General features: G+C 30.9%; 4 protein-coding genes across 17 annotated transcripts in view; 3 read left to right on the forward strand and 1 right to left on the reverse strand.

Moving 5' to 3' along the window:
• LOC116428540 (putative ATP-dependent RNA helicase DHX35) lies at positions 1-14,609 on the forward strand. Of its 3 annotated transcripts, none has more exons than XM_076369767.1 (12): positions 1-212; positions 477-694; positions 8,528-8,707; positions 10,092-10,232; positions 10,533-10,695; positions 11,013-11,174; positions 11,897-12,043; positions 12,539-12,680; positions 12,744-13,030; positions 13,277-13,582; positions 13,679-13,832; positions 13,906-14,609. In XM_076369767.1, the coding sequence occupies exons 1-12, from the start codon at positions 182-184 to the stop codon at positions 14,030-14,032; spliced, it is 2,058 nt and encodes a 685-aa protein (XP_076225882.1). In that variant the 5' UTR covers positions 1-181; the 3' UTR covers positions 14,033-14,609. The 3 variants fall into 3 exon arrangements, with proteins under 3 accessions (XP_076225882.1, XP_076225888.1, XP_076225886.1); XM_076369773.1 differs by lacking the exons at positions 1-212; positions 477-694 and adding exons at positions 4,722-6,417; positions 6,503-6,592; XM_076369771.1 differs by lacking the exons at positions 1-212; positions 477-694 and adding an exon at positions 4,722-6,592.
• LOC143174774 (ceramide phosphoethanolamine synthase-like) lies at positions 2,247-4,568 on the forward strand. The gene has a single exon (XM_076369791.1). It carries the CDS (start codon positions 3,425-3,427, stop codon positions 4,499-4,501), a length of 1,077 nt encoding a protein of 358 aa, XP_076225906.1. The 5' UTR covers positions 2,247-3,424; the 3' UTR covers positions 4,502-4,568.
• Positions 14,460-20,850, forward strand: LOC116428598 (WD repeat-containing protein 89). Of its 5 annotated transcripts, XR_004235284.2 has the most exons (10): positions 14,460-14,938; positions 15,489-15,715; positions 16,044-16,378; positions 16,466-16,594; positions 16,731-16,825; positions 16,941-17,043; positions 17,134-17,332; positions 20,070-20,224; positions 20,292-20,346; positions 20,421-20,568. XR_004235284.2 is itself a non-coding variant. In XM_076369784.1 (7 exons), exons 1-7 carry the CDS (start codon positions 14,772-14,774, stop codon positions 17,287-17,289), a joined length of 1,212 nt encoding a protein of 403 aa, XP_076225899.1. In that variant the 5' UTR covers positions 14,460-14,771; the 3' UTR covers positions 17,290-17,625. The 5 variants fall into 5 exon arrangements, 1 of the variants encoding a protein (XP_076225899.1); XR_012999098.1 differs by adding an exon at positions 20,713-20,850 and having other exon boundaries at positions 20,070-20,651; XR_012999100.1 differs by having other exon boundaries at positions 20,070-20,346.
• The window catches only part of cyst (rho guanine nucleotide exchange factor 18 cysts), an 18,016-nt gene continuing 8,341 nt past the window's right edge, over positions 17,945-27,619 (reverse strand). For 7 of the 8 annotated variants that reach the window (XM_031980414.2, XM_031980416.2, XM_031980413.2 and 4 more), the window contains 9 exons: positions 27,327-27,398; positions 25,563-25,616; positions 24,909-25,461; positions 24,183-24,412; positions 23,557-24,101; positions 23,265-23,470; positions 22,546-22,725; positions 21,777-22,486; positions 17,945-21,176 (listed from right to left, as the gene is read on the reverse strand). In XM_031980414.2, coding sequence (XP_031836274.2) covers positions 20,825-21,176; positions 21,777-22,486; positions 22,546-22,725; positions 23,265-23,470; positions 23,557-24,101; positions 24,183-24,412; positions 24,909-25,461; positions 25,563-25,616; positions 27,327-27,398 — 2,902 coding nt within the window. In that variant the 3' untranslated portion in view covers positions 17,945-20,824. The remainder of the gene's footprint in view (positions 21,177-21,776; positions 22,487-22,545; positions 22,726-23,264; positions 23,471-23,556; positions 24,102-24,182; positions 24,413-24,908; positions 25,462-25,562; positions 25,617-27,326; positions 27,399-27,619) is intronic. The other variant, XM_031980415.2, reaches the window with a different exon arrangement.

Consider the following 27,619-nt stretch of genomic DNA (forward strand, 5'->3'; position numbering starts at 1 on the left):
TCTACAGGTACAATAAAGATTTAAAGAATTCACATTATAATGAACGTGTATGTGTCACTAGGCGCTGTGTGTGGTGTACATTTACAGTGTATAATTAATATGTAATTTGAAATGTGTGCGATTAAGTGATATATCTAAAAAGTAATTTCTTCTCGTCGTATTATTTACATACTTATACAAAATGAGTACAAAACCGATGTTCTTAAAACCCGGTAAGTTTTATTATCCAAACCAATCTTCAAAAATATAGTATTAATTATAGTGATATTACGTTGTTTTTAGTTTCAAATAATTTTATAATCTTATATATTTCCTGTATAATTATGTTATATCATAATATTGAAGCGTATTTTTGGTAAAAATATTGTACAAAGTAATGTACAATATAACCTATTACAAGCATTAATTTGTACTATTATTGAAAGTGATTTATATTTTATGTCACATTATGAATTTAAATTTGTTTATTATTTCAGGAGACAGTAGTACGTGGCAGGAGGATAAATCTGATATCGATGCTCATTCTTCCACACAATTTGTATACAATGCACATCACTCACTTGCTTTGCATATGCAACGTCAACGATTACCCACATTCAAGTATAGAAGTCATATTATTTATCTACTGGAAAAATATCAAACATTAGTCTTAATTGGAGAAACTGGATGTGGAAAGAGTACACAGCTTCCTCAGGTAAATCTATAATTCATTTTATTAAATAATTGGACACTGTAAGAATTCATATTATTAATATAATTACATTGATTATTCGTTAAAATTATATACTCTAATACTTATCAGATTATCTTAAGAAAATATTGTTATCATATATTTAAGTTAAAGCAAGCCTAGAAATATATACAATAATATATCTTGCCTGTAATAAGTAAGTTAAACATTTGCAAATAATCTATGGAAGCTAACAGTCATTAAAAATTGTAGACACTGATAAAATTGACAATGCAGGTAATACCTAATTTTTTTAAATGCAACAATTGGTCATTCCTTGTTTTCTCATTTACTCAAATTGTTTCCCAAAGACAATGGAATTTAATGTAAGTGAAGTGATAAAGAATGACTTTGGCTAACAATGAACTTGGAAAGAGATTTTCAGATGAGTTGAGACTATTTATACATCAAAATTTTGTTAAAAATTTGGTGCAATAGTGCCTCAACTTATGAACTTAATTTGTTCTAGTCTGAAATTCGTATCTCGAATCTGAGTTTTCCATTATATGGTAACTCGGGATTATAAAATCATGCTTCGTTTCTTGAAATTAAGTTTGTACCTAAAAATCAAAATGAAGTATGAAAAAAGTTTGTATGTCAAAAAGTTTGTATGTAGAACGGTTTGTAAGTCGAGGTACCATTGTACTTACAAAAAAAAGATAGACAAAAGGACTACTTGAATGTATAAATCAATAATCTGAAACAAAGTATAGAAAAATGGAAGTTTTAAACAATCTCAATTTAAATTATCAGTTTCAAACGTCTATTTAGGTAACTGATCCTAAACATATTGTTATATATGAAGGATAGAATTGTAAGTACCATAAAGTCTATTACAATCATCAAATATTAATATTATTTAACATATATGGCATAAATTAGAAGAAATTGGTATTATGATAGAAATATGGTATTAAATTAATACCATAGTTATTGAAAGCAGTTCAAATTACATAATCATAATGTAATTGTGCATGATTAAAAATATAATTCACATCCTTTTATTAATTTCTTGATTAATTATAATTAAGTTCTATTTTACATGTATAATTATGATTAATTAACAATTTTTGTATATTCTTTTAAAGTGTGTTTAGTTGAGTCATTATAAAGCTTTCACTTTACAACTAGTGAATATTAATATTTAAAAATGTACTGATGTATTTTTTTCCAAGTTATAAACAAAAATCTGATAAGTATTATTGTATATATAAAATCTATTATTGTTATTTTGTGTGATATTAAATTATAAAGATATTAACAGCATAGAAATATATATGTATGTTAATATTGAAAAGCATATTATCTGTATGCTGTTCAGTTTATGTTTGTTGTATATTTAATTGTATGTATGAAACTGTAACATAAATAAATAGAGACAACTTTAAGTACAGTTTTATTCTCAATACTTGAATTATAAGAGTAAAGAAATTTTAAGTTATATAATTGGATATTTTTTAATGTTATGATTTTATATTAAATTATTTGAAATGTATTGAATTTCTTAAAATTTTTTACTTTTAATTTATGAAAGTAATTAAAATGTACTATATTTTTATGTATGCATAATAAATTCCTATATAATATTATATTTCATATATTTTTTCTATTAAGCTTTTAAATGACCATTAATTATGTGTATGTGTTACATTTTTCTGTAACATATTCATACATAACAGACCGTATAGAAATGATTCCAGCGATTTGTAAAGCGCACGCGCGCACGCGCACAGTAGAAATTTTGCGATTATAACGTTTCGCCATTCTATTCTAGACTTAAACCAGTTTTTGCAGTATTTTACTGTCTACATAAGGAGTAATACACGCTTGCGAAATTTATTTGTTGTCGTGACTTTTATAAAATTATTCTGAATCATTTTCTGAAAAATCATGTTTCATAAAAAAGGACAACACAAAATAGAAGTTTTTATAATCAACCATTCCATTAGTGAAGATTTAAGAGTAATTATGTGACAATAGTGTGATTATAATTTTACCATATAAAGAAATTTAATTATTCCTAATAAGAAATAAATTGAAGATGCAAAAAAATTGAAAAATTTTCTTTTAAGAAAATAAATAATTTGTTATACGTTTATCAACATGACACATGTTAATTGTTCAAAATAGTACAATCAGAAACTATAAGATCTCGTGTAACCACGCAGAGCCGCGTCACGTCAAGATATCTCTGAACATCGCAGTATTTTATGCTGTAGAGTGAAGTACTACTAATTATAGTAGTTGTATCAATATACTGGAAAATCTGGAAGCAGTATGATCTATACAAAGATAACTTTATAATAGTAATACAACTAAATAATAATAATAATAAAGATGTGTTTAAAAGTTGATTACTTTAATTAAGATATGCGATCATTAAATCGAAAAATTGAATATCTAGAAATGTCATTCGTAAGTGTATTTCGGAATAATGACGAATGAAAAAAAAATACGTTCTTCAGTTTTCCTGGATTTATATGTTGTCCTGAAACATATATATAATAATACTAAATACGATCAAGTGGTGAAATCATTACAAAAAATTAGCAACAATGTCAACTTACTATATGATATATAATATATTTAAATCCATCATGAAGACAAAGTGTGATACCATGTAACAACAAGTGTGATGTACATGTGTAATTAATATAAATTCAACAATATAAAGTGCCAAAGTTAACATACAAAATGTTTGGTACAACAACTATAGTAAGCAGGTCGTTCCTAGTAATTTTGATATTATTGACATTGTACTTCCTTGGAATGGATCTTTTGTTATATTCTAGAATACAAAATTATAATATAAGGCCAATGTCAAATGGTACACAATATGTTTCAATCGTACCTTGTGATATTAATCCACTGTGTACAGTGACAGTAAAAGGATTAATGTTAGATTATCCAAATTATTTTCTTCTGAGTCCCCTTGCGGCTGTTATGGACAATCTATTACAGATAAGCAATTCTTGGACATGGATCACGCCAAATGCAATCAGTTGTTTTCACGTGTTAATAGCAGTGATAGCTGGCAAATGTATTTCCAGCGACTCATTATCCCATAGACGCTTAGGTGTGGTGCTTTTTCAAGCAAGAACATGGTTAGACGATCTAGATGGACACGTTGCCAGAAAACGAGCAAATATTTATGGTGAACGTTCGGATGTTGGTTCATCTGGTTATATCGTCGATGGTATCTGTGACGCTTTGGGTTGCGTGGCGTTATTAATTGGCCTATATCAATTTCTTGCCCGTAATTCGAGCAGACGTGGAGGATACGATAAGCTGCCACAACTACCCGTCTCTTCGGTTCTTGAACCTGGAAATGTAACATCAAAAACTTCAAATACAGCGCTTCGTAATATATTACTTATGACCGTCCATTTGTTCCTGACTAGTGCCACCTGGAATCGATATATATCTTTATACCAGGATCTCCTTGAGACTGATTATAGAACACCGTCAATTACCAAAGAACATCTTTATGCCAAACAGACAACCATATTTAGAAGCTTGTCATTTTGGATAATAGTTCTTTGTTGGAAGTTTATTAATTTTCATGCTGTCATGGATTACGTGCTTTTGGCAATATTTTTTGATCGTATAAGAGAATATATGAAACTTGTAAGGTGGTCTTCGTATGTAGTTATTTTGCTGCTTGTTTATGTAACCGAATTTCATTTTCTACGGGCCTACGCATATGTACAAGGTGTACCATCGTTTATTGACGAAGAAATATCTTCGTCTGATGTTTTCACCCAAGGATGACAATATGAATCTTGAGAAAGCTTGCTTTCTGCATTTACGAATTGGTGATACATGATGACCATGGCAACTCTTATACATTGAAATTTACAGAGTCACTTGTCTACAAAAATAACGTTCCAAAAAATGTTTTGTATCTTATATTTTTTGGCATGGATTTTGTATAAATAGCAGACTGATGCATGTGATATATGTGAAAATGTACATGACCCCTTAAATATTAACTTGGTAAAGCCTTAGTTCGATCTGTATTTTGATTAATGCATTAATGTGATATTTCCTTAATATTAACTTACTAATATTGTTGTAATCTCATGTGCTAGAATAGTTAAAAATTCAGCAGAATTTCACCTCGTGCATTACTTTTTTATACAAAACATATGAAACATTGACACTCATTTATATTATCGAGTACTTTTAATGTTGAACATTGATCTTTTTATTCAGTGTCTATTTAGCTTTTGCCTTTTCTGCGTGATTGTTACATGCGTATTCGCAAATATATCTATCTCTGTGATGTAAAACTTCATTGAATCTCAACTAATTTAAGGGGTTAATGTTGTAAATTTAAAACAATAATATCGGTAAAAGAGTTTTCATACAAATAATACATTCTATTCTGTACACTTCATATTTTTTCCAACTTCTTTTTTCATAGTGTATCTCTTACATTTGTAGCTCAATATAAGGTGTCAAAATTTTTGGATCTCTTAATTCAGTCATTTGATTTGAATTATTATAGGGGTTGTATGTATTATATATGTGTATAAATATATATTTATGTTAAATATATGGGCTGAGTAATGTACAATAATATGTGATAATCATTATTGTTATGTACACTTTTTTAATTATAACGATTAATACTGTCTTACCTTTACCTTTACTTATTCATATATTTCAATATTGTCAGTTACCTAGTTGCAGCATTTGTAAGTTTTCCAATGTCACGTAGCGGACACTTAACATAACATAAGTCGTCGTAACGAGCTTTCGATAAAATCCTATACAAATATGACACTAAACCACAAAGGCGTAATACATGTAATATCCTGCCGTTTATTGTATTATCCGTACTAAGATCGAAAATCGCAGATAGGCTGAAGAATATAGTGCTTCGCGTTGGACTTGAAAATTTACGAGTGCATCCATCGGTGTACTACATTCATCGAGTTTGTAATGAAATATAATTTTTACTTATCCGACGTGCGCGCATTGTTAATTTGGTTGTCCTTGTCCCACATTTATGACATTTTTTTTTTCATAGTAACTCATGTTCACCGTCTGCGTATCGTGAAAATGACTTTACATCGAAGCGGATACGCACAAATTTGTGCATACGTTGCAAGATATATTTTATCACTGTCCATAGTCTTTGTGACGCGTTGGATGCCTGTTCGACAACTGTAGTAGGTGATAAACTAAGCAAACTATCAGTTGAAGCTTCGAAACGATAACGTTGCCAAGAGTTACAATTTCTAGTCTTTTCTATTACTATTACTTTCAATTATTTCTATATCATCAGTTTCCTCGATGTAAACTGCATCGATTATTCACTATTGTTTCCGACATAAAAATCCATAATGTTAAATATGTTTGATGTTTTATCGTTAGTAATTACAAGATATCCAACACGAACTGCAAATGACGATATACTTATCAGTATATCGGATGCCTATACAAGCTCTATTTTATAAAAGCGGAAATGAACATTTTTATAAGTTTTAATAAACTTTATTTTATTGTTTTCGACACTGATGTGTACATTATAAGATCAAAGTTAAAGCATTACGTCGATGGAAGTTATTAATTTTTTGCACTTGAAGGTTTTTTCGCAAGATATATTTATCTTTCTCTAATGAAATACTGATTAAATCGTTGATTCTATTAATAAATAGAAATAATACATGAATTAAAGGGTAGAACTATTTTATTTCAATATTTCGTGTTTAATTGAATTATATTTAATTTGATATTAAATATTAAATTTTATAATTTTGCTAGATCAAATTATATAGCAATTGTCGCCTCTGGAGTGCAAAGAATTAAATGGAATTACACGAACGTTGGTTCCCCCACAACTTTTTCACATTGGTACGCATCAAGTATTTATAAGAATATTTAAAAAAGAGAATTAAAGAGAATATTTTAAAAAATATTAAAAAGAAATTAGGATAAAGCGCAACAACGTTTGTATCGAATGTACGATGTATGCGTCGTAGTAATTGTCAATGTGTCGAAGTTATATGTGCCGTTAATTTTGAAAATGGACTAAACTATATATTTTTAGTTTCGAGATATTTAAAGGTGTATGTTTAATGAATTAAAAAATATTTTTATACCATGTAAGAAAATAGTTCAGAAAATAATTGGTCTTGAAAACTGAGAATTTATTATAACTGTGTAATGTTGTGTGTAATTTATAAGGAACTATGACATTTGATGTTTGGAATGATTTAGACCATTTTTAAAATTAGAGGCACATATGCACATTATATTTCATGTTCTTCTTAAAATGTACAAAATGCGAAACATACTGTGAAGTTCAAATGCTCTGAATTGTTCGAACTCATAATAACAAGAATGAACGTGTCATTTCGATCAATTATGTTTGAAAAATGTTAAATCGTTTTCGCTCTGTTTTACATTTTTGTAATGCCAAGAAATAAACATGTTATTGGAAAATACAAGTATTAAGATAAAAAATAATTAATATGGTTTGACAATTAAATTTACCATTTACTATAATTAAAAAAACAACTTTTAATAAATAAATATTCTTATTTGTTACATTATTTCACAATATTTTAAAAAAGATCCAATAGTTAAGAGAATATATATCATATTTCTTTAATATCTTACAAAACCTGAAGTCGATATACAAAGACAATAAGAAAATAATTAAAAAAATTCTATTAATTCTTGACAATTTTTATTTATTTATATTTGAGAGCTATCAGTTTTTTTATCAGTACGTTACTCAATTCTTAATACGTTTGCGGACGCGAATTCTATAGCATTCATTTTCATTATAACGCAAAATAACATGAATATTATAGCATTCAAATTTATAAGCCACATTATTTTGTATTTAATTCTATATAGCCTTCATTTGTTTGAAATTATTATACACTTTAACCCTCAGACTACTGCATTTATCGTTTATCTATTTTTGCAGCTAATTAAAATTTGTACTGTCCGCGAACGTGTGAATTATAATTAAAAACAGTGAACAATTTCATTTGGACAAGGAAGTTTATATAAATTAAAGTTGCGAAAGTAACTCAACTTCAAAGCTTTTTCCCGATGCAAAGCTTGAATTCTCGAAGTTGACAATTTATTGCTTTCGTGTCATAAAAGCATTAAGAGATAAAAAAGTAGCTTACTTTAAATAAGTAATTTAACACGTTCGTGGTCAGCGTTTGTTTCGGTAGCAATCTCCATGGTTATAATATTTTATTAAAGCCAACGAATCGTCTGTGCATTATGATTTTAGATACAGACGCACATGAAAGTTATTTAATTTTCTTTACGCAATATACAAAATGTTGAACGTTATAACTAATGTGGCGCTGGTCGCGAGCGTGTTAACCCTTTGCACTCGACAATAATTTTCATTATAAATATTCGTTATTTGATAATGAAACATGGATAATGTTTCATATCTTGGTACTTTGTACGGAATTTAATACTAAAACTACTATGCAGTGAAACTAACATTTTAAAATTTTTCTGTAGAAACTTCAAGAGTGCATCTATTGAGATTTCTATTGATTTACAATTCAGTTTGCGCATTACTAAATCAATTAATTTTGTTTCTGTTATCTTTTTAATAATTACAAAAAGAAGAAATCAGAAATGGATTATTTTGACTTGTGTGATAGTTCTGGTGTTAGTGTTGAATTTTAAATTTCATAATTCTGTTGTGTTGCATCAAATGGCGACTCAGAGTCGCCTCTCGAGTGAAAAGGGTTAATATTTAATAAATATTTATGTACATTTTTATTTACATTTATGAAATGGTTGCAGTATCTTCTTGAAGCAGGATGGTGTGCAGACGGAAAAATGATCGGAGTTACCGAACCAAGAAGGGTTGCGGCCACTTCTTTGGCCAATCGAGTAGCCGATGAACGGAATTGTGTCTTAGGCACTGAAGTCGGTTATTCCATACGTTTTGACAATTGCACAGACGAAACAACAAGAATCAAGGTAGAGTTTAAAAATTTTAACAACATAAGAAAATAAAAGGAACAATTATACAATTATTAAACTTGTTGTTTATTTTGCGACGATTTTAACTTTTTCAAGAATGAAAATTCCTAATTTCTTCAGAACAGCTCTTAACTTTCCTATTTAAAGATTTGCTAATTAGTTCTTCGAAAAACTTCGAATATAACATATTACTCGAATATGTCTGTCAGGGGTTGAAAACAGTTATCATATCGGTTCTGGTTCTTGAAACAGTTATAAAGAATCGACATAAAGTCATAATTGTTATTTGGTACATCCGTTCTGCATTATATTAGTTTTGGTTCCGGTTTTTTAGAATTAATATTATACCGGTTTTATATCGGTTCTATAACTGTTACTTTTCAGTTTTAAAAGCAATACTTAAATGTAGAATCGAAACATAACAATTATAGAACCGGTATATTAAGTACCGGAAAAAGTTCGTACGGTTTTCTTGTTGGCAATGAATTAAAATACGACTCCAATTAGCATTTCACTAGTTTAATGAATGAAATTGGTATTAGCAGCAAGTTATGTTTATGCCGCTGGTATCAAATAAAATAGAAGTATTTTATAAAAACGTTCTGTATGTTTAAATTTTTATTTAAAAACCCTCACGAACTCCTTTCAGTATCTAATAAAACCGATATAATATCGGCTCTGAAGAACCGGAACAAAAACTGATAGGTATATCGGTAGAATAACAGTTATGACTTTATTTCGGTTCTCCTATAACTGTTTCAGTCGGAACTGATATGTAACAGTTTCAAACAGTTATTTTCGGAACCTTTCCAATCCCTGCCTATGCTTGCAATTTTTTATCTACGCATGTTTCTATCGTACGCTTTGTGGTATTTCTATTTCCGGAATCTTTAATTATCTTAATCATTGTTGACTTATCCTTGGAGAATTATATGCAATTATATGTAGTTTAATCTCACTTGGTTTTATTTCAATAATTAAATATTATAATTCAGTTTCTTATAATTAAATATTATAATTGTTAATAATAAGTTAAACATATTTGCGTTAGTAAGAGGCGGTCATAGTCAAGCGTTTATAGTGTCGTTTTTAGTAGACCTTCATAAATCAAGCGCTATTCGAGTAAATTGCATTAAAAGAGTTGTATAACATTGTTACGAGTACATAAAAAAGGAACGTGTACCAATTGAGTACGTGAAAATTTTTGTGAAATAATAAAATCATTTGTTTGCCTTCATTATGGTGACCTCTGACTCTATAAATAAAAGCCTGATGACGTTCGTTTCTACGATACAAAGTACTAACGTTTTCTTTTGAGATCGTTCGTTATTATATATTTCGAATTATTTTGCAGTAACAAATATATTCATCCTATTCACAGTACATGACAGAAGGGATTCTTCTACGTGAATTAATGGGCGATCCCTTATTGACGAATTATTCCGTCATCGTGATAGATGAAGTACACGAGAGGACATTGATGACCGATATCATAATGGGACTTTTGAAAAAGATAATTCGGGTAAATTGATTACTATAATTCTTTTATAATACAGTGTAAGTGAAATTATTGCATCGATGCAAACATTTTGACGTTTTTTTATAAGAAATAAAAAGAAGAGTTTTCGACTGTTTGCTGGTTAATCCAAGACTAAGTGAAAACGAAGAAAGAAGTGTCTTTTACACATGTTATAATAGTTAGAAAACAGATGTTATTTATTTTGAAGAAAACTGTTTATTCACCACGCATAAAAAATGTCAAAATTGATGTATCAACCCAATGTTACATCAAATGTTACAAGGTTTTTAAATTTTATTGCAGAAACGCAGGAGCTTGAAAATTGTCGTTTGCTCTGCTACGGTCGATGCGGAACAGCTACGAGATTTTTTCAATACGAACACGACAAAAGACTCAATCAAAGATACTGCAGTTATATTGACTGTCGAGGGTCGACTCTACCCTGTAGATATTTTGTTTGTGAAAGGTATTTTTGTGCGTACATGCTAGTAAATAAAAGTATTTGTGTTATCGTCACACAGAGTTTTCCACAGTTATTATTAAATAATAGAAAATTATATTTCCAACAATCGTAACAGCTTCAATTATAATTTTATTATTACATAAATACCTTCTTTCTCTGTCATACACATATTTATTACTTATAAATTTATTTAAATACACATTTTGTGAACTAGTTTCGAAAATTTAAGCGAAACAATAATTTCGTTTTGCAGTCGCTGTTCTATCCAGTCATGTGCTCATCGAACATTTCATAATTTTTAAATTATCTCTGTCTTGTAGAGCCAGTGGCAAATTACGTTACCAGCGTCGTAGACACGGTTTTGAAGATACACGAGAACGAGGAACCCGGTGATATACTAGCGTTTCTCACAGGCCTGGACGAAGTGGACCAAGCAGTTTCCCTTTTATCGGAACACGCGAAACTTATACAAGAAGGCAAACGTGAGTAGAATAATTTTATGCGCGTTGCTCAAAATGATTCTTACCACTTGGACGTCAAGGGCCATGCACAGTTTAACATTTTGATGGCCAAGTGAACGCTCATCAAAACTCCTATACAGTCGCAACAGGTTTCTCAATAAAGCAAAAGTTAAAAAGTCAGGATTCTTCCTGACAATTGCTTTACTATTTTGCTTATTTTATAATAGATAAAATAAGATGTTAGAATATAATAATTTGGTATCGTAGTACATCATATTACGATATTATGTATATGCTTATGTTACTAAATATCTTCATTCGAGATCAATTTTCTTATTGTAATTGTTGTCAAGTAATTTGTCTAAAAGTAATTTCCGACAGTCAACGTGTTAACGTTATGATCAACGTTGCAACGTCCATTATTAACCAAATCTAATGTGCGTATTACACCACCAACGTTGACGATTGCTACAACATACGTTGAGCATTCGATTCTTACTGCATTCTTTTATGCTTTATGAAATTGTTCACACTAGCGATGAACTGACGTTAAAATTCTGTGTCATTCATCTCATCGTATGAGTACTTGGTACTGACATGAAAAAATTACGCAGTAACCAACGCTCGTGTGACTACAATGAATAACGTTTGTCGTAATATCCGCCATCTAAACGCTCGTATAACTCTGGCTTAAGATGGATCGGGTGTTATTTTTTTCTTTTTATACTGTCGTTTTTTTTCAGTGAAACTTTTACCCCTGGCTATGTATGGATCCCTTCCAAACTCAGAACAACTGAAAGTATTTTGGAGAGCAGCCAAAGACACTCGTAAAGTAGTCGTAGCAACGAACATAGCTGAAACATCCATCACCATTCCAAACATCGTTTATGGTAAAGATATAATGTCACGTCTAAAGAGAAGTTTCATTTTACTTACTTTTCTTTTACTCTACAATATTATCTTTAAATAGAATATATTCGTAATTTTTTAAATGATTTACAATGTATGTAATTATCTGCTTTTAATTTAAAATATTTAGAGACTCCACGTGTCCATGAAACTGTTAACTCATGATTTGTGTAAAAAAGAACTATATAATTTCTGAAAATGGATAATACTGAAATTTCCGTTGTTTGTTCGTTCATTACTATTTGAAATTTCGCTACCCGCAATTAAAATGATTTATAGTTAATGGTTTGAAATTGAAATATTTCAAGAAAAATTAGTTTTTAATAACAAAATTTTCAATTGGAAGTTATGTAAATTAAATGGTAAAAAGTTAGTCACAATGTTGTATGTATGTGAACGGACTTTTCCAGCAGGCCTAATACATATTTATGTATAATAATGTTATTAAAAATATTTATTTCTTATTTTATATCTAGTAATTGATTGCGGTTTTGTAAAAATTCCATGGTTTGAGGCGGAAACACAAACCAATTCCGTGGTAATTGTCCCCGTATCGAAAGCTTCTGCAAACCAACGTGCCGGTAGAGCAGGTCGTGTTCGAACAGGGAAAACTTATAGGTATGTTTCACGATTATCTTTAGATTTGCATATTCTTCAAATTTTCATCTGTTCTTTTTACAGATTATACACGGAAGAAGCATATGCTGAACTGTTTGAAGCGACGCCGCCGGAAATGCAGCGTTCTGACTTAGCACCAGCTATCTTACAATTGAAAGCATTAGGCATTGATAATGTATTAAGATTTAATTTTCCCTCTGCTCCACCGAGCAAAAATCTTCTTGCAGGATTAGAATTGCTTTATGCATTGGGTGCAATAGATAGAAATGGAGAGTTAACAATGTCATTAGGTATCACAATGGCAGAGATGCCATTAGAACCTGTTTTAGCAAAATCCCTTATAGTATCAGGTAACGTTTTAAAAAAAATGTATTTTATTCAGAGATATAAGTGAATAGAATAGTTTAGATATTACAATTTGATTTGATATTATGATTAATGAAATATATGTTATACTAAAGCATAGTTCGAAACTAGTAAATACATTAAATTATAGTTATGTGTTATATTTGAAATACTGTTTTAATAGTATTCAAGTTTGTTTAATTTATAGCTCAATTATAATAGATAATTTATGAGATAATTTTTAAATCAAGGTGAAATGGGATGTTCTGAAGAATTTACAATGATTCTCGCCATGCTTCAAGTACAAAATATTTTTATAAGGCCAGCTGGAGGTCAGGTAGCCATAAAGGCTAGAGTTGCTCACAGAAAATTCGAAGTTGAAGAAGGAGATCTTTTAACTTTTTTAAATGTATATACCGCTTATGAGAAAAATAAAACGTCTAGCTGGTGTCAGAAAAATTTTCTTAATTACAAAGCATTGCGACGGGCTACTGAAATTCGGACTCAAATGCACTCTATGATGAAAAGGTTAAAAATTCCATTGGTTTCCAGCAACGGTAAATAATGTTACTTATTAAATAACCTATTAAATTATGTATATCATGGACTAACTTACTAAATTAATAATAACATTTTTTTCGATTTCTAACTAGGAAACGTTCAACAAATTTTAAAGTGTATAACAGCTGGACTTTTTCCAAAAGCAGCATATTTACATTACACTGGAGTATATAAGACTGTACGCGGAAATAGAGACTTATATATACACCCAAATAGTTGTTTATATACACTTCAGCAACCACAATGGTTTGTTTATAAACTACAGTATTTTTAGTTTACATATTGACATTATGCTTATTTTATTCTACTTTTTTTCAAGGGTACTCTTCTGTGAAATTTTGCAAACTAATAAAACATACATGAAGGACATAACTGTGATACAACCAGAATGGTTATTGGAATTAGCTCCTCATTTTTATGAAAAGACATCGCTTGAACCTGTTTAGTGCAATTTTTGTAAATACCAAGAATAATTATGTAAAAAAGAAAAAATATTTAATCACTGAATCAGTATTTTTTTCTACAATCATTAATACTAATATATTTATTTCAAGTGGTATCAACCAAATAAATATAAATAAAGTAATATTACAAAGATAAAGAAATAAAATATATACATTTTACAAATTAAACAAACTAAAATGAAAAATATGTAAAACTTCGATTTTTATTACTATAAAAAAAGAGAAGTAAATAACTATTTCAGTTTAAAATACATATAAAATAACATTTTTATTATTGAAACGATACATTTATTATTAGCAGTAATAATTTATTATTATTTATCTACTGTACCTATCTATACGCAACAAGAAAATTTTAAACTTAACGTTCTATTAGTGGCGCCACTGATCCGTTGGAAAGGAATCTTTTTTCATCACAAGTAGGTAGCTACCATACGAGTTCCATACACTTTACCTCATTTTTGTTTTCATTAGATGTATTGATAATAAAAAGAATTAATTACGTTTTAAATGTTTAATTATTATATACTTCCAAATTCTCTAATTGAAGCAAAGAAAACATACATTCAGTTAATGTGTATATTGAAAAAAAGGTCATAATAAAGCGTCATCCAGTTTAAAGCGACAAGTACTTAGAATTAAGAAGACGCATGGTTGTATTCTGAAAGTAATATTAACCTTAATTCTGTGATATTTGCTCGAAATCCAAAAATCGAGTAATATGGCTAAAATAGTCGATTCTTTGAAGAAATTAAGTGTTGAACATGACACACGAAAATACGATAACAATCACACAACTATTAAAAGAAAAAAGGAATTAACACTATCGATAGAGGAAACAGTATCTCCTGACAAAAATTACATTCTTAATGTCTGTGGAACACGAAGGCAAATGTTGCATCCTTACATAGTGTTTATGTCAAATCTACAAAAAAATGTTTTTTAATCACTTCAATCAAAAGTTTTCTCAATGTCGTGTAAACTGTATTTACAAATGCTTTTTGCGCACAACTACAAATTTTTCCCTCCATTTCATTTAAAATGTTATTTTCATTTTTTACATAGAAAAATGAATCATTTTCTAAAAATATTATTCCTGTAGAATATTATATTTTGAAATCCTTTGAATGAAGTGATTTATACATAATTTTAATGCCTGAAAGTTTAAAATATTTGATATAAATTGGTATTTTATTTTTATATAACATAAAAGTAAGTAAAATTTTGTAGTATCACTTTTTTCTCTGTTTTTACTTTTAAAGTAAATAATTCATAGTATATTACTAGAATTTAACAAGATAAAGATGAGAATATTAAGTTTAATTGCTAAAATTTGGTTCATGTTTTTAGTTTTAGATTTGACGTAAATTATTATTTCATAATGATACATTCTTACAGTGATCTTATAAAGCATTTTATGAATTTTTTTTTTGTACAGTGATCCAGAATTTAGGATTGGTACAGCTTTGTCAGATCGTACTTGTGTGATATATTCTGTTGGAGAAACTTTAAATCGAATCAGTACATTAACTCACAATCGATCCCGTATTGTTGGAATAAAGTTTAGTCCTACTTCTAAGAATATTTTATATACAGCAACAAATGATGGACTAGTTACAGCGTGTGATCTGCGTGCTAAAGGAAAAGTAATTGCAGAATTCAAAGGTATTTATTGATGAATCAATTAAACATTCACTAAAAATAATATAAGGTTTAAATGCATCATTCAGATGTTTGTAATGTTTAACATGTTCATGGATAATAAAAGTTTTAATGAGCTGCAAAAATAGAAAAAATGTAAATGCAATACTCCAAAGGTTAAAATGCATAGTAATTTTAAAAGATTAATGCTATATAGAATTAAATGCACGATAATATGGCTCATAAATTTGAGTGTTACAGCATTCATGTCATTTTGCATCACCATGAAAGTGAATGCTATAGTACATATTCACATCTGCGAATGTGTTAATATATCTATTTTTCTTTTCAGACGTTACAGAAGATGGTAAAGTGAAACCTCTTTGTAGCTTCGATATCAGTCCCAATGAAAGACTTTTAGCAGGTGGAACTGAACATATCGGAGGAGATGCATTCATTTTATTTTGGGACATACGGCATACTAATTCAAAATTGTATGATAGAAATACTCTTCTTGGCGGATATTGGGAATCTCATTTGGAAGATGTGACTTGTTTGGCGTTTCATCCTAAAAAGCAGGATGTGTTAGCATCTGGTAGTACAGATGGTTTAATTAATGTTTTTGATCTTAAACAGCCATCAGAAGATTGTGCGCTAACTTATTCTTTGAACACTGAATCTTCTGTAGTGAGTTAAAACTTTTTATAGAAATGTCAGTATAATTTTTTAAAGTAATATTAAACTTTATTTCTAAATGTACCATTTAAATAAAAGGATAGGATAGGCTGGCTAAGCGATGATAATCTCTGGTGTACAACTTATATGCATTCTTTACAACTTTGGGATTGTGAAGGAGCCACGCCATATGCAAAATTTGACCGCAGCGATTTAGTAGTTTCTCAGGTTAATATAAGTTTGATTACATGAATTATGATTTCTGTTCATAATAATAAATTTTCAGGTGACATTAATTTAGACATAATTTTTAAATATATCATTACTTTTACACATTAATAATTTTGTATAATGTATTTTTTAGAACAATGATGTAGACAACTGTTATACAGTCAGATTCCATGCTTCAAATGTACTTGAGCATCCATTCCTCTTGGCAGGTTCTAGTAACGTTAAAGGGTAAATTTCTATATAATTTAAAAACTCGGTAAAACAAATTGAACATTTAGCAAAAATTAATATTCGTTCGCACTTATTTATAATTGTTTTATTTATTTTTATTAAAATACCTTAGAGAAAATTTAAGTTGTCTCAACATCGTAAACGATCGACTGGAAGTGTGTTATAACATGGTGGGAAATAAACAGTTAGTGCGCGACAGTTGGTTGCACGAAAAGGTATTATTTCAATAAAGTTATATTTCATTTAAATTAATTTATTTGAATATCAGTAAAAAAAAGTAATACTTTCTGATATACAATTTGTAGAGTGGTTCCTTAGTAACAGTGGGGGAAGGAGGATATATAAACATTTGGAAACAAGCAGAAACGACGCTTTTACAACAAAGTTCAAGCCATAAATTAGTGGCAAAAATTGGTACCGCCAAAGGGCGTGACCGTCATCACAGAACCAAGCCATATTAAACGAAAGTGATAGGATAAAAATTTGTAAATGCGAAAAGTTTTTGTAAGTAAATGTAATAAACAGAAGAGAAATATCACGTAACATTAACATAATCGTACATTTCTCTCACGTTCTTCTTTATTACAATAACGGTTGTATGTACATTTATAATAAATAGATATTATTTCTTCATGCGGCTAATGATTTAACAGCGATTCTTGTATCAATCGAAAATGCAGCAAAACATGTGTATATAAACGCTAAGGAATGTAAATCACATACCAGTGTTTATGTATATACATATATATGTACATACATATATACATATGTATATACATATATACGTACATGTATAAGATTGAAAGGGGAAGAAAAATATTGCAAATATTTGCTTACTCTCGTCAAGTAACAGATTAACCTTGATGGATCGCCTTACAGAAAAATTATTCCATTTTTCGGTACATGGATGTAGTAAAATAGGAGCTTATAACTTGCATTTGTCATAAAATAGACGTATTTAGCATATTGTGTTAGTAAATGGTAATCTTGATAAAGTAATCAAGCAAATAACACAATAATAACAATTATTATTAGCGTACAACCGATAAACCGGTTTGTAATTTAAAATTGATCAAGTCTAAGAGAATTAATGCTAATGCATTGAGTGAGCGCGTCTTAAAATGTATACACGTTCACTTTATTAGATAATTATAATTTTATATTAACGTTTCCAAAGACGATCGCAGTAGCGAGTATCACAATGATAACAGTAGATATAGCTTTAGAGTAAAATAGTAGGTACAGAGTAAACGTACAAAAATACTTCCCATGAATCAGGGACGTAAAGATTCACTAAAACGTGGAAAACCGCGTTGCTAATAATTCTTTATATCCTCTCTTAAACTTATGCAATCGAATGACATCGAATTTTTTAGATGCCACAGGATGCATGTAGGCCGCCGCACTACTTTTTCAGTTGTTATTCCAATTTGATTCTTCGTGTTACCCTGAAGATGGTGTGCGACTTCATTATACAAGGAAAATATTGAATAACAACGAATTTTAATCACATTGAGTTATATCTGACATAGCGGAACGCTCTTAATATATGTGAAGAATACGTTCTTTAATGTATACATCTGACCCTCGATTTACGCGGCACCCTTTTTACGCGTAAATTATAATACTACTTACGCGGTAGTTTTCATGCGTAATCTGAATTTAGTAACTAGATCTAATTTTAGTAAGTATTTCTAAAACTTTTCTTTCCAGTATTTTGTTTTCTCTTGTACTGACATACTCTATTCACGCGATTTTCATTCGCATAAAACGGATCCACGTGGAACGGATTTTCGCGTAAATCGAGGGTCAGGTGTCGATAAATATGTATATGTGTACATGTTTATTTGCGTGCGTACATACATATCTGGAATGATTTTTTGGAATTGCATCTCAATGTTAAAATCTCACTTTTCGTACATGTTTCACATTTTCTTTATCATGAACATTATGACATTAAGAACAATTCATAATTTGTATTAAGTGTTCTTGAAATGAAGTCGAACACTCATCCATGAAGGCTACTAACAGGTTAATACAATATTATTTATGTTCTGATACATGCTTGAAACTTTTTAGTAGAAGACTTGTAAAAACTCGTTACGTTTGTTTTCCTCACACTTTACAACTTACAGAAATACTTTAAGAACTATTGTCACCATGATTGATTGAGACGAGTTGATACTGTTGCTTATGTTGCCTTATGATGATAAATTAATTAGTCACATGTTTTATCATTATGCCTCCACGACGCTGTCCTTCAATCGATCATATTGCACGCTACAGCATCTTTCGAGGCAAGCACATACAATATCTATATGTGTATATATTTATATATGTTTATATATATCTATATATGTATATAGATATATATATATATCTATAAGTATCAAAACAAAATTCTGATTTTATTATAACGATCTACGATCTACTTTGTCTCTTTGTTATCCTTATGGATTTGAATTTTAAATATGATTTTCACCTTAGCAATTAACAAATGAAGTAATTAAATTTAAAACTTCAAACGTGCAGTATGATCATAGTTTGCGTAATACTTTCTCTGAAATAGGTTCCAGATTCAGAAATACTTGAAAACTTTCTTTATTAAAAAAAATCTTATAAATAAAAAATACTTTAGACAATTGGAAATCATCAGTAATCTTACGCGATGCAATAAATAAAATAATGTGTAGGCAGTCGAAAAGGGAAAAGGTTGTAATAACAATAATGGCAGTGAAAAATCTCGAATTAAAAATATTAAATAGAAAGTGTTACTTGGATCGCTGTTTATCCAACTTAAATTGGGAGAGGACGACTGTGTTATTGAACAAATGATATGTAATAATGATACTAAAAAATCAACGACTTTAGCTGTGGCTTGGCACACACAATAGCAATTCATTAATGTTAATTAATTAATCTTACCCGTCATTTTAGCACATATTAAAATACTTTTAAAGTTATGATATAAGAATAGCTACCGCGGTCACTCAATATTCTTTCATATACCTGCGTGCACACTAATAAGTGCATATGTGTACATCTTTGGCGATACGAAGTTGTACGCATATGCATAAATTCATGAATTTTATTCATATGCACGCTTATATACTTTCGCACAGTTTTGAACCCAACATACGTACATGTGACTTCATCATACATATGTCATGAAAAAGTATATATACACATCCATGTATATGTACTCCTAATATAACCTAATTCTCTACCCTTGCATTTTCAGCAAGCAGCAACAGATTTGTTTAAAAGATTCGTCTAAAATCATGTTTCTAAAATTGTCAGTCGGCTTAATAACATAACGAGCAAGAATCAACAAGATCGGCAGAACTATCTCACCAAGCCGGCTTTCTTAATACTTTTTTTTTCTCGCAAATAGTTGTGAGTACTAATTGTTATTCTTTTATTTGTCCATATATTTTATATTTATTCTCTTTTTCTACGGTAGGTTTCATGAGACTTTACATACAAATTATATTATTGCCCTCAGTAGCAGTTGAAAAGTAACGTTCCTCTTTATCGATTTATTCAGAATAATATGTATGTTTTTATTGACAGTCACGCGCGATTTTTATAGATACGTTAAATGCATTATTTATGTACCACGTTGTATTTTAATGTACAACATCATAAAAATTATCACTGAGCAAGGAAGACAAGAACAAAAATGAAGAGAGAGGGACAGAGAGAGGGAGTTAGAGAGAGAGAGAAAGAGAGAGAGAGAAAAGGAAGAGAAGTGATAAGTGAACAAGGAATGAATAATGGAAAATTGAAAATATCAGCGAAATATTAAAGAATATAAAAAGTGGTAATTCGAAGTTATTATCGAGAAAATGTTGAAAGTCAAAATGATTTTACACGGCTTCTAGGTTGAGCATCTTTTGACTGATTCCGAGAAGGAGTTAATTGAGATGTCGGGGTAGCCTCACTAGTTGTAGGGCGAGAAGATCGAGAGTGCTTTCGACCAAAACGAAAGAATCGTCAGAAAAAAATTACCTCTTCCTCCAAAGGCTGTTGCTGCTCGGTTCGTTGATGTTGTTGTTGTTGCTGTTGTTGCTGCTGCTGCTGCTGCTGTTGTTGTTGTTGCTGCTGCTGCTGCTGCTGTTGTTGCTGCTGCTGCTGCTGTTGTTGTTGTTGTTGTTGTTGTTGATGATGTGAATACTCCGGAGGAGATCGTGTAATTCGTAGAGAACGATTCGAAGAATGAATTTGACTGGTGCTAGCATGATTATTACCTAGTTCCGGGGAAGAGTATGTTGAGCTAGTCACGATTGCCGGACTACTGCCGGTTCGTGAATGTCGATCAGGACTATTATTACTTGTGCCTCCACTCCTATTAGTTATACATAGAAAAAAATGATTAAATTGTGTTTCTTAACCGTTTGAGTGCCACGGGTGTTTGCAAAATCCCGGTCGAAAAGTGCCAAGCTGCGCAATCGCGTCTTTTTCGTTTCAGCTTAGAAACTGAATTACGCTTTTTTCTTTTCACATAAAAAATTTTAAATACTGCAATCGTTACATTTTTCTATTTCTAAACAGGTAATAACAAAAATAAAAATAAATAATTAGAAGGAAGGCGATTAAATAAACTTAATTTGTTTCTACGAACCGATAAGTTAGTATTTTTAGTCATTATACCGCAGAAACGCAATCGCACCGCTTGGCACTCGAACGGTTAAGATTCAGCGTTGAACAATTTGTATCTTTGAAGAAACATCTGATTTATAAATATACAAGGCATGCTAATTTAAACGATAGAACTGTGAAAACTATTTCTCTGGCTCTTTTAGCCCAAATTGCTGCTCCTCTTTTTTAAATAATTGAAATCTGCACGTTTTATGTATTTTATAGTAATTTAGTTTTCATGATAACTATTGCGTCACCGTTTCATCGTTCAATTTGAAAAATACGTTTTATATGTCGCTATGCATACCTTGCGTTATTGTTACTTCCACTAGCAAGTTTCAAAGGCAACTGCTGTTTCACAGGAAGATTGCTTGGCACTTTTTGTTGGTTAGTAGCGCTAATTAAATTTAACGGTATCCGCTTAGTATCCAGCTGAGATTTTCGCGGCTGTATTGTATCCGTTCCCTGTGTCATATGAGAAGATAAATGAATAGTCGCGGATCCAGGTGTCGAGCCTGCAACCAATGTTACTCCTTGTCTTTCTAACGCTTCGAGTCGCCGATATAATTGATCTCTTTGCTGCGTTACATCCTGCTTTTCTGCTGCGAGTTGTTCTCGTTGCCTTGCCAATTCAGATCTTTCCTCCTCTAACTGTTTTTGTTCTTGCTGAGAAGCAGCACGGAATGCTGCTTTCTCTCGACTTAACTGATCTTGCAAATTACGCAATTCTTCTAATTGGCGGTTCGTATTAGGTCTATTATTTGGTTTATTTATACCTCCTTCTTTACACGCAGCTAATTGAGCCTGTAAGCTGTCGATTGTCGTCATCTGATTACTGATTATACAAAGCAACGTATAAACATGATGAGACAAACGAATCGCTGCCCACTGTTGATCTTTATTTGTTTCTGAGTCTTGATTTTCTTTTTCCTCTGGACTTTCTTTCATAAATTCACCAACTTTCGGAAGAAAAATTACAGAATGAATCGCAGCAGAATCTCGCAATGGATATTTTTCCTGAAAAAATACAACTGATTGATACTCCCATTCCAATGGTTTTAGAATTGCATATTTACTTTGTTATGATCGAAACCAGCAAATGTTTCAGCTCTTCGAGGTACGCTAAGAGCAGCTGGAACATAGGCCTCGCTGTGCCGTTCACCCGCCGAACTTAGACTTCTTGAAAGAGTAGCACCGCCTGTACTAAACGATAATGAGCTAGCAAGTCTTGTTGCTTCTTGGACAGCCACGACCACCTGAAAAGATGAATTTTTCTTGTATTTTCAATATTATATGAAAAATTATTAAAGATATATAGGAGTAATAAAAATTTTGTTATAATAAGCATTCAATGTTTCCGGGTATAAGTGTCGTGTCCATTAGGAATGATTTCCCAACATTTCACTAGCATTGCAGGTGGCAAGTATCGGTGAATCTTTAGACCCCTGATGGTGCCAACCGCAATGCTAGCGGAACGTCGGGAAATCATTCTTAACACATTGAGCGCCGGCCCCGTGAAAACGCTGGATTTCCGTTAAATTGTATATGACGAATATGCAATTAAAATGTATTATTTTACGAAATTGTATATTGTTTTGAATATTTTTTTTGGCTACTCATTGATCAGATACAAGCGAATGAGGACGGCGTTTGGGCTAAGTGGCCGATACGTTGCCGGCGCTCAGGCTTTAAATGTCTCTTAAGTCGCCAACGCTCAATGTGTTAATAGACACGACTTAGACCCGGAAACTTTGAACACTTATAGTATTCCTGAAAAAGATATTTTTGTTATTACCTCTTGCCACAATTGTGTAGTATCAGTTCCTTCACTGTGAACCAGTCTAGTATAATCTGGAATTTCTTTATCAACTTTTTCTAATCGTTCATTATCATTAGTTTCGTTTCCACCCCATATGTTTGCTGCATGTGAAAGTTGCATTTGTAAATTAAGTTTTTCTTCGAGTAAAAGTGCTTGTTCAGTATCTTTCTTTCGTAATTCAGCTAAATGTTTTAATAGAAAAAAATCATTATTATTGATGCGGTTTATCTGTTCTAATTAAAATACTTAATCAATATATTATACCCACCAACTATTTTTCGGATATGTGATTCTTTAGTTTTAACTAAACGTTGTCTTTCTTCAACGGAAAGTAAGGATATAGAAGAAGATCGTGTGTCTCTCAATTCATTACTACTATTATTCTCAGTTATTGTATCAGTTTCATTCTCAGGTTCTTGCGGACAAGCTTCGACCGCGGACCTGATTGCTTGAATCCACAACTGCTTATCTTTGGGCTTTTGAATTTTCAACTCAAACATTTCAGGTTTAGCTGGATTGCTATATATTAAATAGATTCCTCTAGACTCTTGACCAGCCTTTTCACGCACTAATAATTTCTGAAGCGGTACTATACCAGGCTTATTGTCAGGCACAAAAAAGGCGTACTTCTGATCCCTCTCAGCCAAGAAAAATAATATATCAGAAAGAACAACTACTACAATGGCAGTCATTTTTCCACGACCTTGCATTAAGTACGCAGTACCTTCAAATTTCAAAATTCTATTAAATGCCATGATATCTGACTTTTTGAATTTGACACCACGATATGTTGCAAAAGATTTTGCGTCAATCCTATACGATAACAATCAATATAATATTATTATTGATTAGCGATAATTGAAGAATATCTAATAAAATATCGAATCCTCTTACTTATTATAGATTTCTAATTTTCTATCTTCTCTTTCTTTATCAGCTACACATGCATCCACATCTGCTAAAATTTCTTTAACAAGGCTTAAGGCTTTGCGCAAATCTTCAGCTTCGTCCTGAGCAATACCCGTTTTTATAAGTGGTTCGACCAGTAATGGATACTTCGTCAAACGTTGAGTAACAAATAATATGCATTCAGGAATTCCTTTTTTCTTTAACAGAGGGTGTGACTACACAAACAAATGATTTTTATGTTATTAATAGAAGAATATACAAATATGTAGATTGCATCTGATTACTGTAGTACATTTACTAAATATTTTTGGAAATAAGTCACAGTTCATTTTTTCATGAAACTAAACAAAAAACTTTACTCTTCATATCTTAAATAAAGAACTGGCATATTAAACTAACCGTACCGCGAACCGGTCAAATGACCGGTTTTAAAATTTTATTTAAAATTCTGTGTTTTCTTTCGTTTATTTAACTTTATATGAATTTCTATATTGTCAATTAGTTGTTCAATTTTCATCTTTCCTTTTGTTTCTATTTTCACTAAGAAAAATTTGTTAGGGATAGAACTATTTTATTTGGATGTTCCATGTATGAATACATTATATAAAATTTAATATTGAATTTTAAGTTTTATAACTTTGTTGGGTCAAATCAAATGGCGACTGAAAAGCACCCCTCAAGCGCAAAGGGTTAATATTGTAATACACATACCTGACACTGTCGTACAAATCGTGCAAATCGGGGATCATGACGGAAGTAATATTTATAAGCTTCAACAGCGTCCCTGTGACGACTACAGAATTCTCCATAGGCACTCTTCATACGTTGTGCATTTTCACTAGCGAACTGATCAACGAGTATATCAGCAATTGTAGGAACAACGGGGTTTGCATTTTGCCGCTTTCGTAACTTTTGCAGGAATCGTAAATGTATATCGATGAGATCGCGAAGTCTGGGAAACATACGTTCCAAATCTGGTTGACCAAGGCGAAAATGACGACGGAGACCTTCCGCGAAAATTCTTTCCATAGCGAGAAGTACTAAGCAATGATGTTTTTCTGTAAGGACAAATTCGTAAATGTGTTCCTGCCTCTTTACTTTTCGCTCGCAATTATCAACGAGGCGCAATGCGATATTCTGTCCAATAGCAGCACTCCAAGAATCAGGTTCTTCTTTAGTTAAACCTAACTCAGGATCCAGACCTTCCAAATCGTCCAGAGTAAATGGATGGGTGTCGTCGCATATATCGAATTCTTCCCAACCACTGAAATATTGCATTGAATACATTCATTAATAATTATAATGTCTTGTAACAAAAAAAATAAATTTATTTGAAAACTAATCTTGAAAAAGACTTGTACAAACCTCGATATATCACGATGTTGCCCATCCCCATCCCTCTCTTCATTTATCGTTTGACTGAAAGAAAAATTTAATTATATACTTTAGGACATTCTTACTTTCTCTTAAAAAATAAAGAATTGCGTTTTCCTGAAATCCATGATAACAAAATTGCATAGATTAGATAAATATGTAGCAGTTTTACTAGTACGTTAATATTACCTTGTGTATAAATGTAATCTGCATAGCAGCACCTAAATTTTATTCTGCGTATACGTATGTAGATAAACGTGTATATTTAATTGCTTGTGTCCTACACAAAACAATCAAGACTATGTTTAAAGACAAGTGTATATTGTTGGGGATACAGTTTTTTGTAACTGTTTCATAACAATGTTTCAAGATGTCTATGAAAGATGATAAACGAAGCTTTAACATTACTACAAATGAGATTTAAGAGTTTGCTATACAGGATGGAGCACGCAACTGAAAGCATTTCAATTACTCAATAAGTAGTAATTTAAATAAAAATGTTTCAGATGAAAGTTTAATGGTTTTAAAGGGGACATGGTTTGGTATCATTGGTCTTTTGACAAAAGAACACATAGGGGTCATGTAAAAGTCAAATTTGTTTTCTTAAATGGAATCATATATTTTTTATTGTGTAATTTAATTAATATTGTAATTTTCTATAAAAAAGTATTAACCTTTTCTTAGTAAAAACTTATTGATTTAGAAAGTATTTTATCTTCAATTACTTTAATCTTCTAATAGATCAATACTCTTTTATAAAACATTGCAAAATCAATTGAATAAAATATAAAAAATATAATCCCATTTAATTCCATCAAAAAAAAAAAAAAAAAAATTTGACCACATATCCTCTACACATCCACCTATTGAAATATCAATTACACCAAATCATATCCCACTTTTTAGTCAACAAACTTTTATCTGACAAATTTTTCAGTAAAACCATTACTTGTACAGTAATCAAAATGGTTACAGTTACCTGACCCACCCTATGTATATTCATATATGAAAGGGTCACTGATGACAGACAGATGAATGCTTAAGGTATTTATATTCAGGTCGGGAAAGGGATGCGTTTGATTGTGAAAATTCTACGTTCGATTGTAAATGCACATTTTTAAATTACCTTACTGTTAATACATTCTTATACGTATTATTACGCTTCGTAATTTACCAGATACAAATTCTTTTTTCCAACCCGACCAAACATTCAATCGTTAGTAGTACATCTTCACAAATTGTTTTACACAAATGAAAAATGCTGATTACGAGTTCAAAATAACATTCAAAGACACGTAAGAGATTAATAACAGTTATGAATTTTTAATACAATGGAATTAATTGCGGGAGGAAAATACCGAATAGGTTTGTATCGCTTAAAAACATGAAAATACAGCTTATAGTATTCATTCCTGATAATGCTTGACGAAGAATGTACTTTTGTTATTTAATTATCGTGAACTTGCGGTTTACAATACTCGTGTAAAGATACAAAGTGTGTACACAAAGTATGTCATTGAATGAACATAAATTATAGAAGCAAGCATATCAGAAGCATAGGCAGGGGGGCAAGGTGATGTCTCTTTCAATACAACACAGAGGCAATTTAACTGCCTTGTAAACAATGTGTGCGAGAAAAGAATCGAGGAACGATAGACGCGGGCCATCCTACTACTGTGTAGGATTGATACACGAACAGAAACGTACGAACGCTTCGACAGAATAGGAGGAACACATCAGATATCTGAAACTTACTTGACTCCGAGCTTAGTAGCAACTCGCCGCCAAGGGCTGTAGCTTGTCACGGCTTTCTTGCAGTTAATTTCCCTTTAATCGTCGAACAATCGATTGGTTTGTCGTAGTTGCACGAGAGGGAATGCACGGGGGAAGGAAAAAGCACACACTGCATTAGGGCAACCTCATTTTGCCTTTTTATTTCCCCTCCTTCTTCATTTTTCTTATTTATACGTATCAAGAAAATTAATATACACACTTTTTTGTATGTAAGTATACTTTTCAGAGAAAGTGTTAGTGTTGTTTGTACATTG

The sequence above is a fragment of the Nomia melanderi genome, chromosome 1 (genome assembly GCF_051020985.1).
Source record: "Nomia melanderi isolate GNS246 chromosome 1, iyNomMela1, whole genome shotgun sequence".
NCBI lineage: Eukaryota > Metazoa > Arthropoda > Insecta > Hymenoptera > Halictidae > Nomia > Nomia melanderi.

Bases quoted from the DNA above. Each gene is read 5' to 3' on its own strand.
- LOC116428540 (XM_076369767.1), top strand. From the start codon at position 182: ATGAGTACAAAACCGATGTTCTTAAAACCCG. The intron at 8,708-10,091 runs GTAGAGTTTAAA...TCCTATTCACAG, and splicing joins ACGAAACAACAAGAATCAAG to TACATGACAGAAGGGATTCT. The intron at 13,833-13,905 runs GTTTGTTTATAA...CTTTTTTTCAAG, and splicing joins ACACTTCAGCAACCACAATG to GGTACTCTTCTGTGAAATTT.
- LOC143174774 (XM_076369791.1), top strand. From the start codon at position 3,425: ATGTTTGGTACAACAACTATAGTAAGCAGGTCGTTCCTAGTAATTTTG.
- LOC116428598 (XM_076369784.1), top strand. From the start codon at position 14,772: ATGGCTAAAATAGTCGATTCTTTGAAGAAATTAAGTGTTGAACATGAC. The intron at 14,939-15,488 runs GCAAATGTTGCA...TTTTTTGTACAG, and splicing joins AATGTCTGTGGAACACGAAG to TGATCCAGAATTTAGGATTG. The intron at 16,826-16,940 runs GTAAATTTCTAT...AAAATACCTTAG, and splicing joins GGTTCTAGTAACGTTAAAGG to AGAAAATTTAAGTTGTCTCA.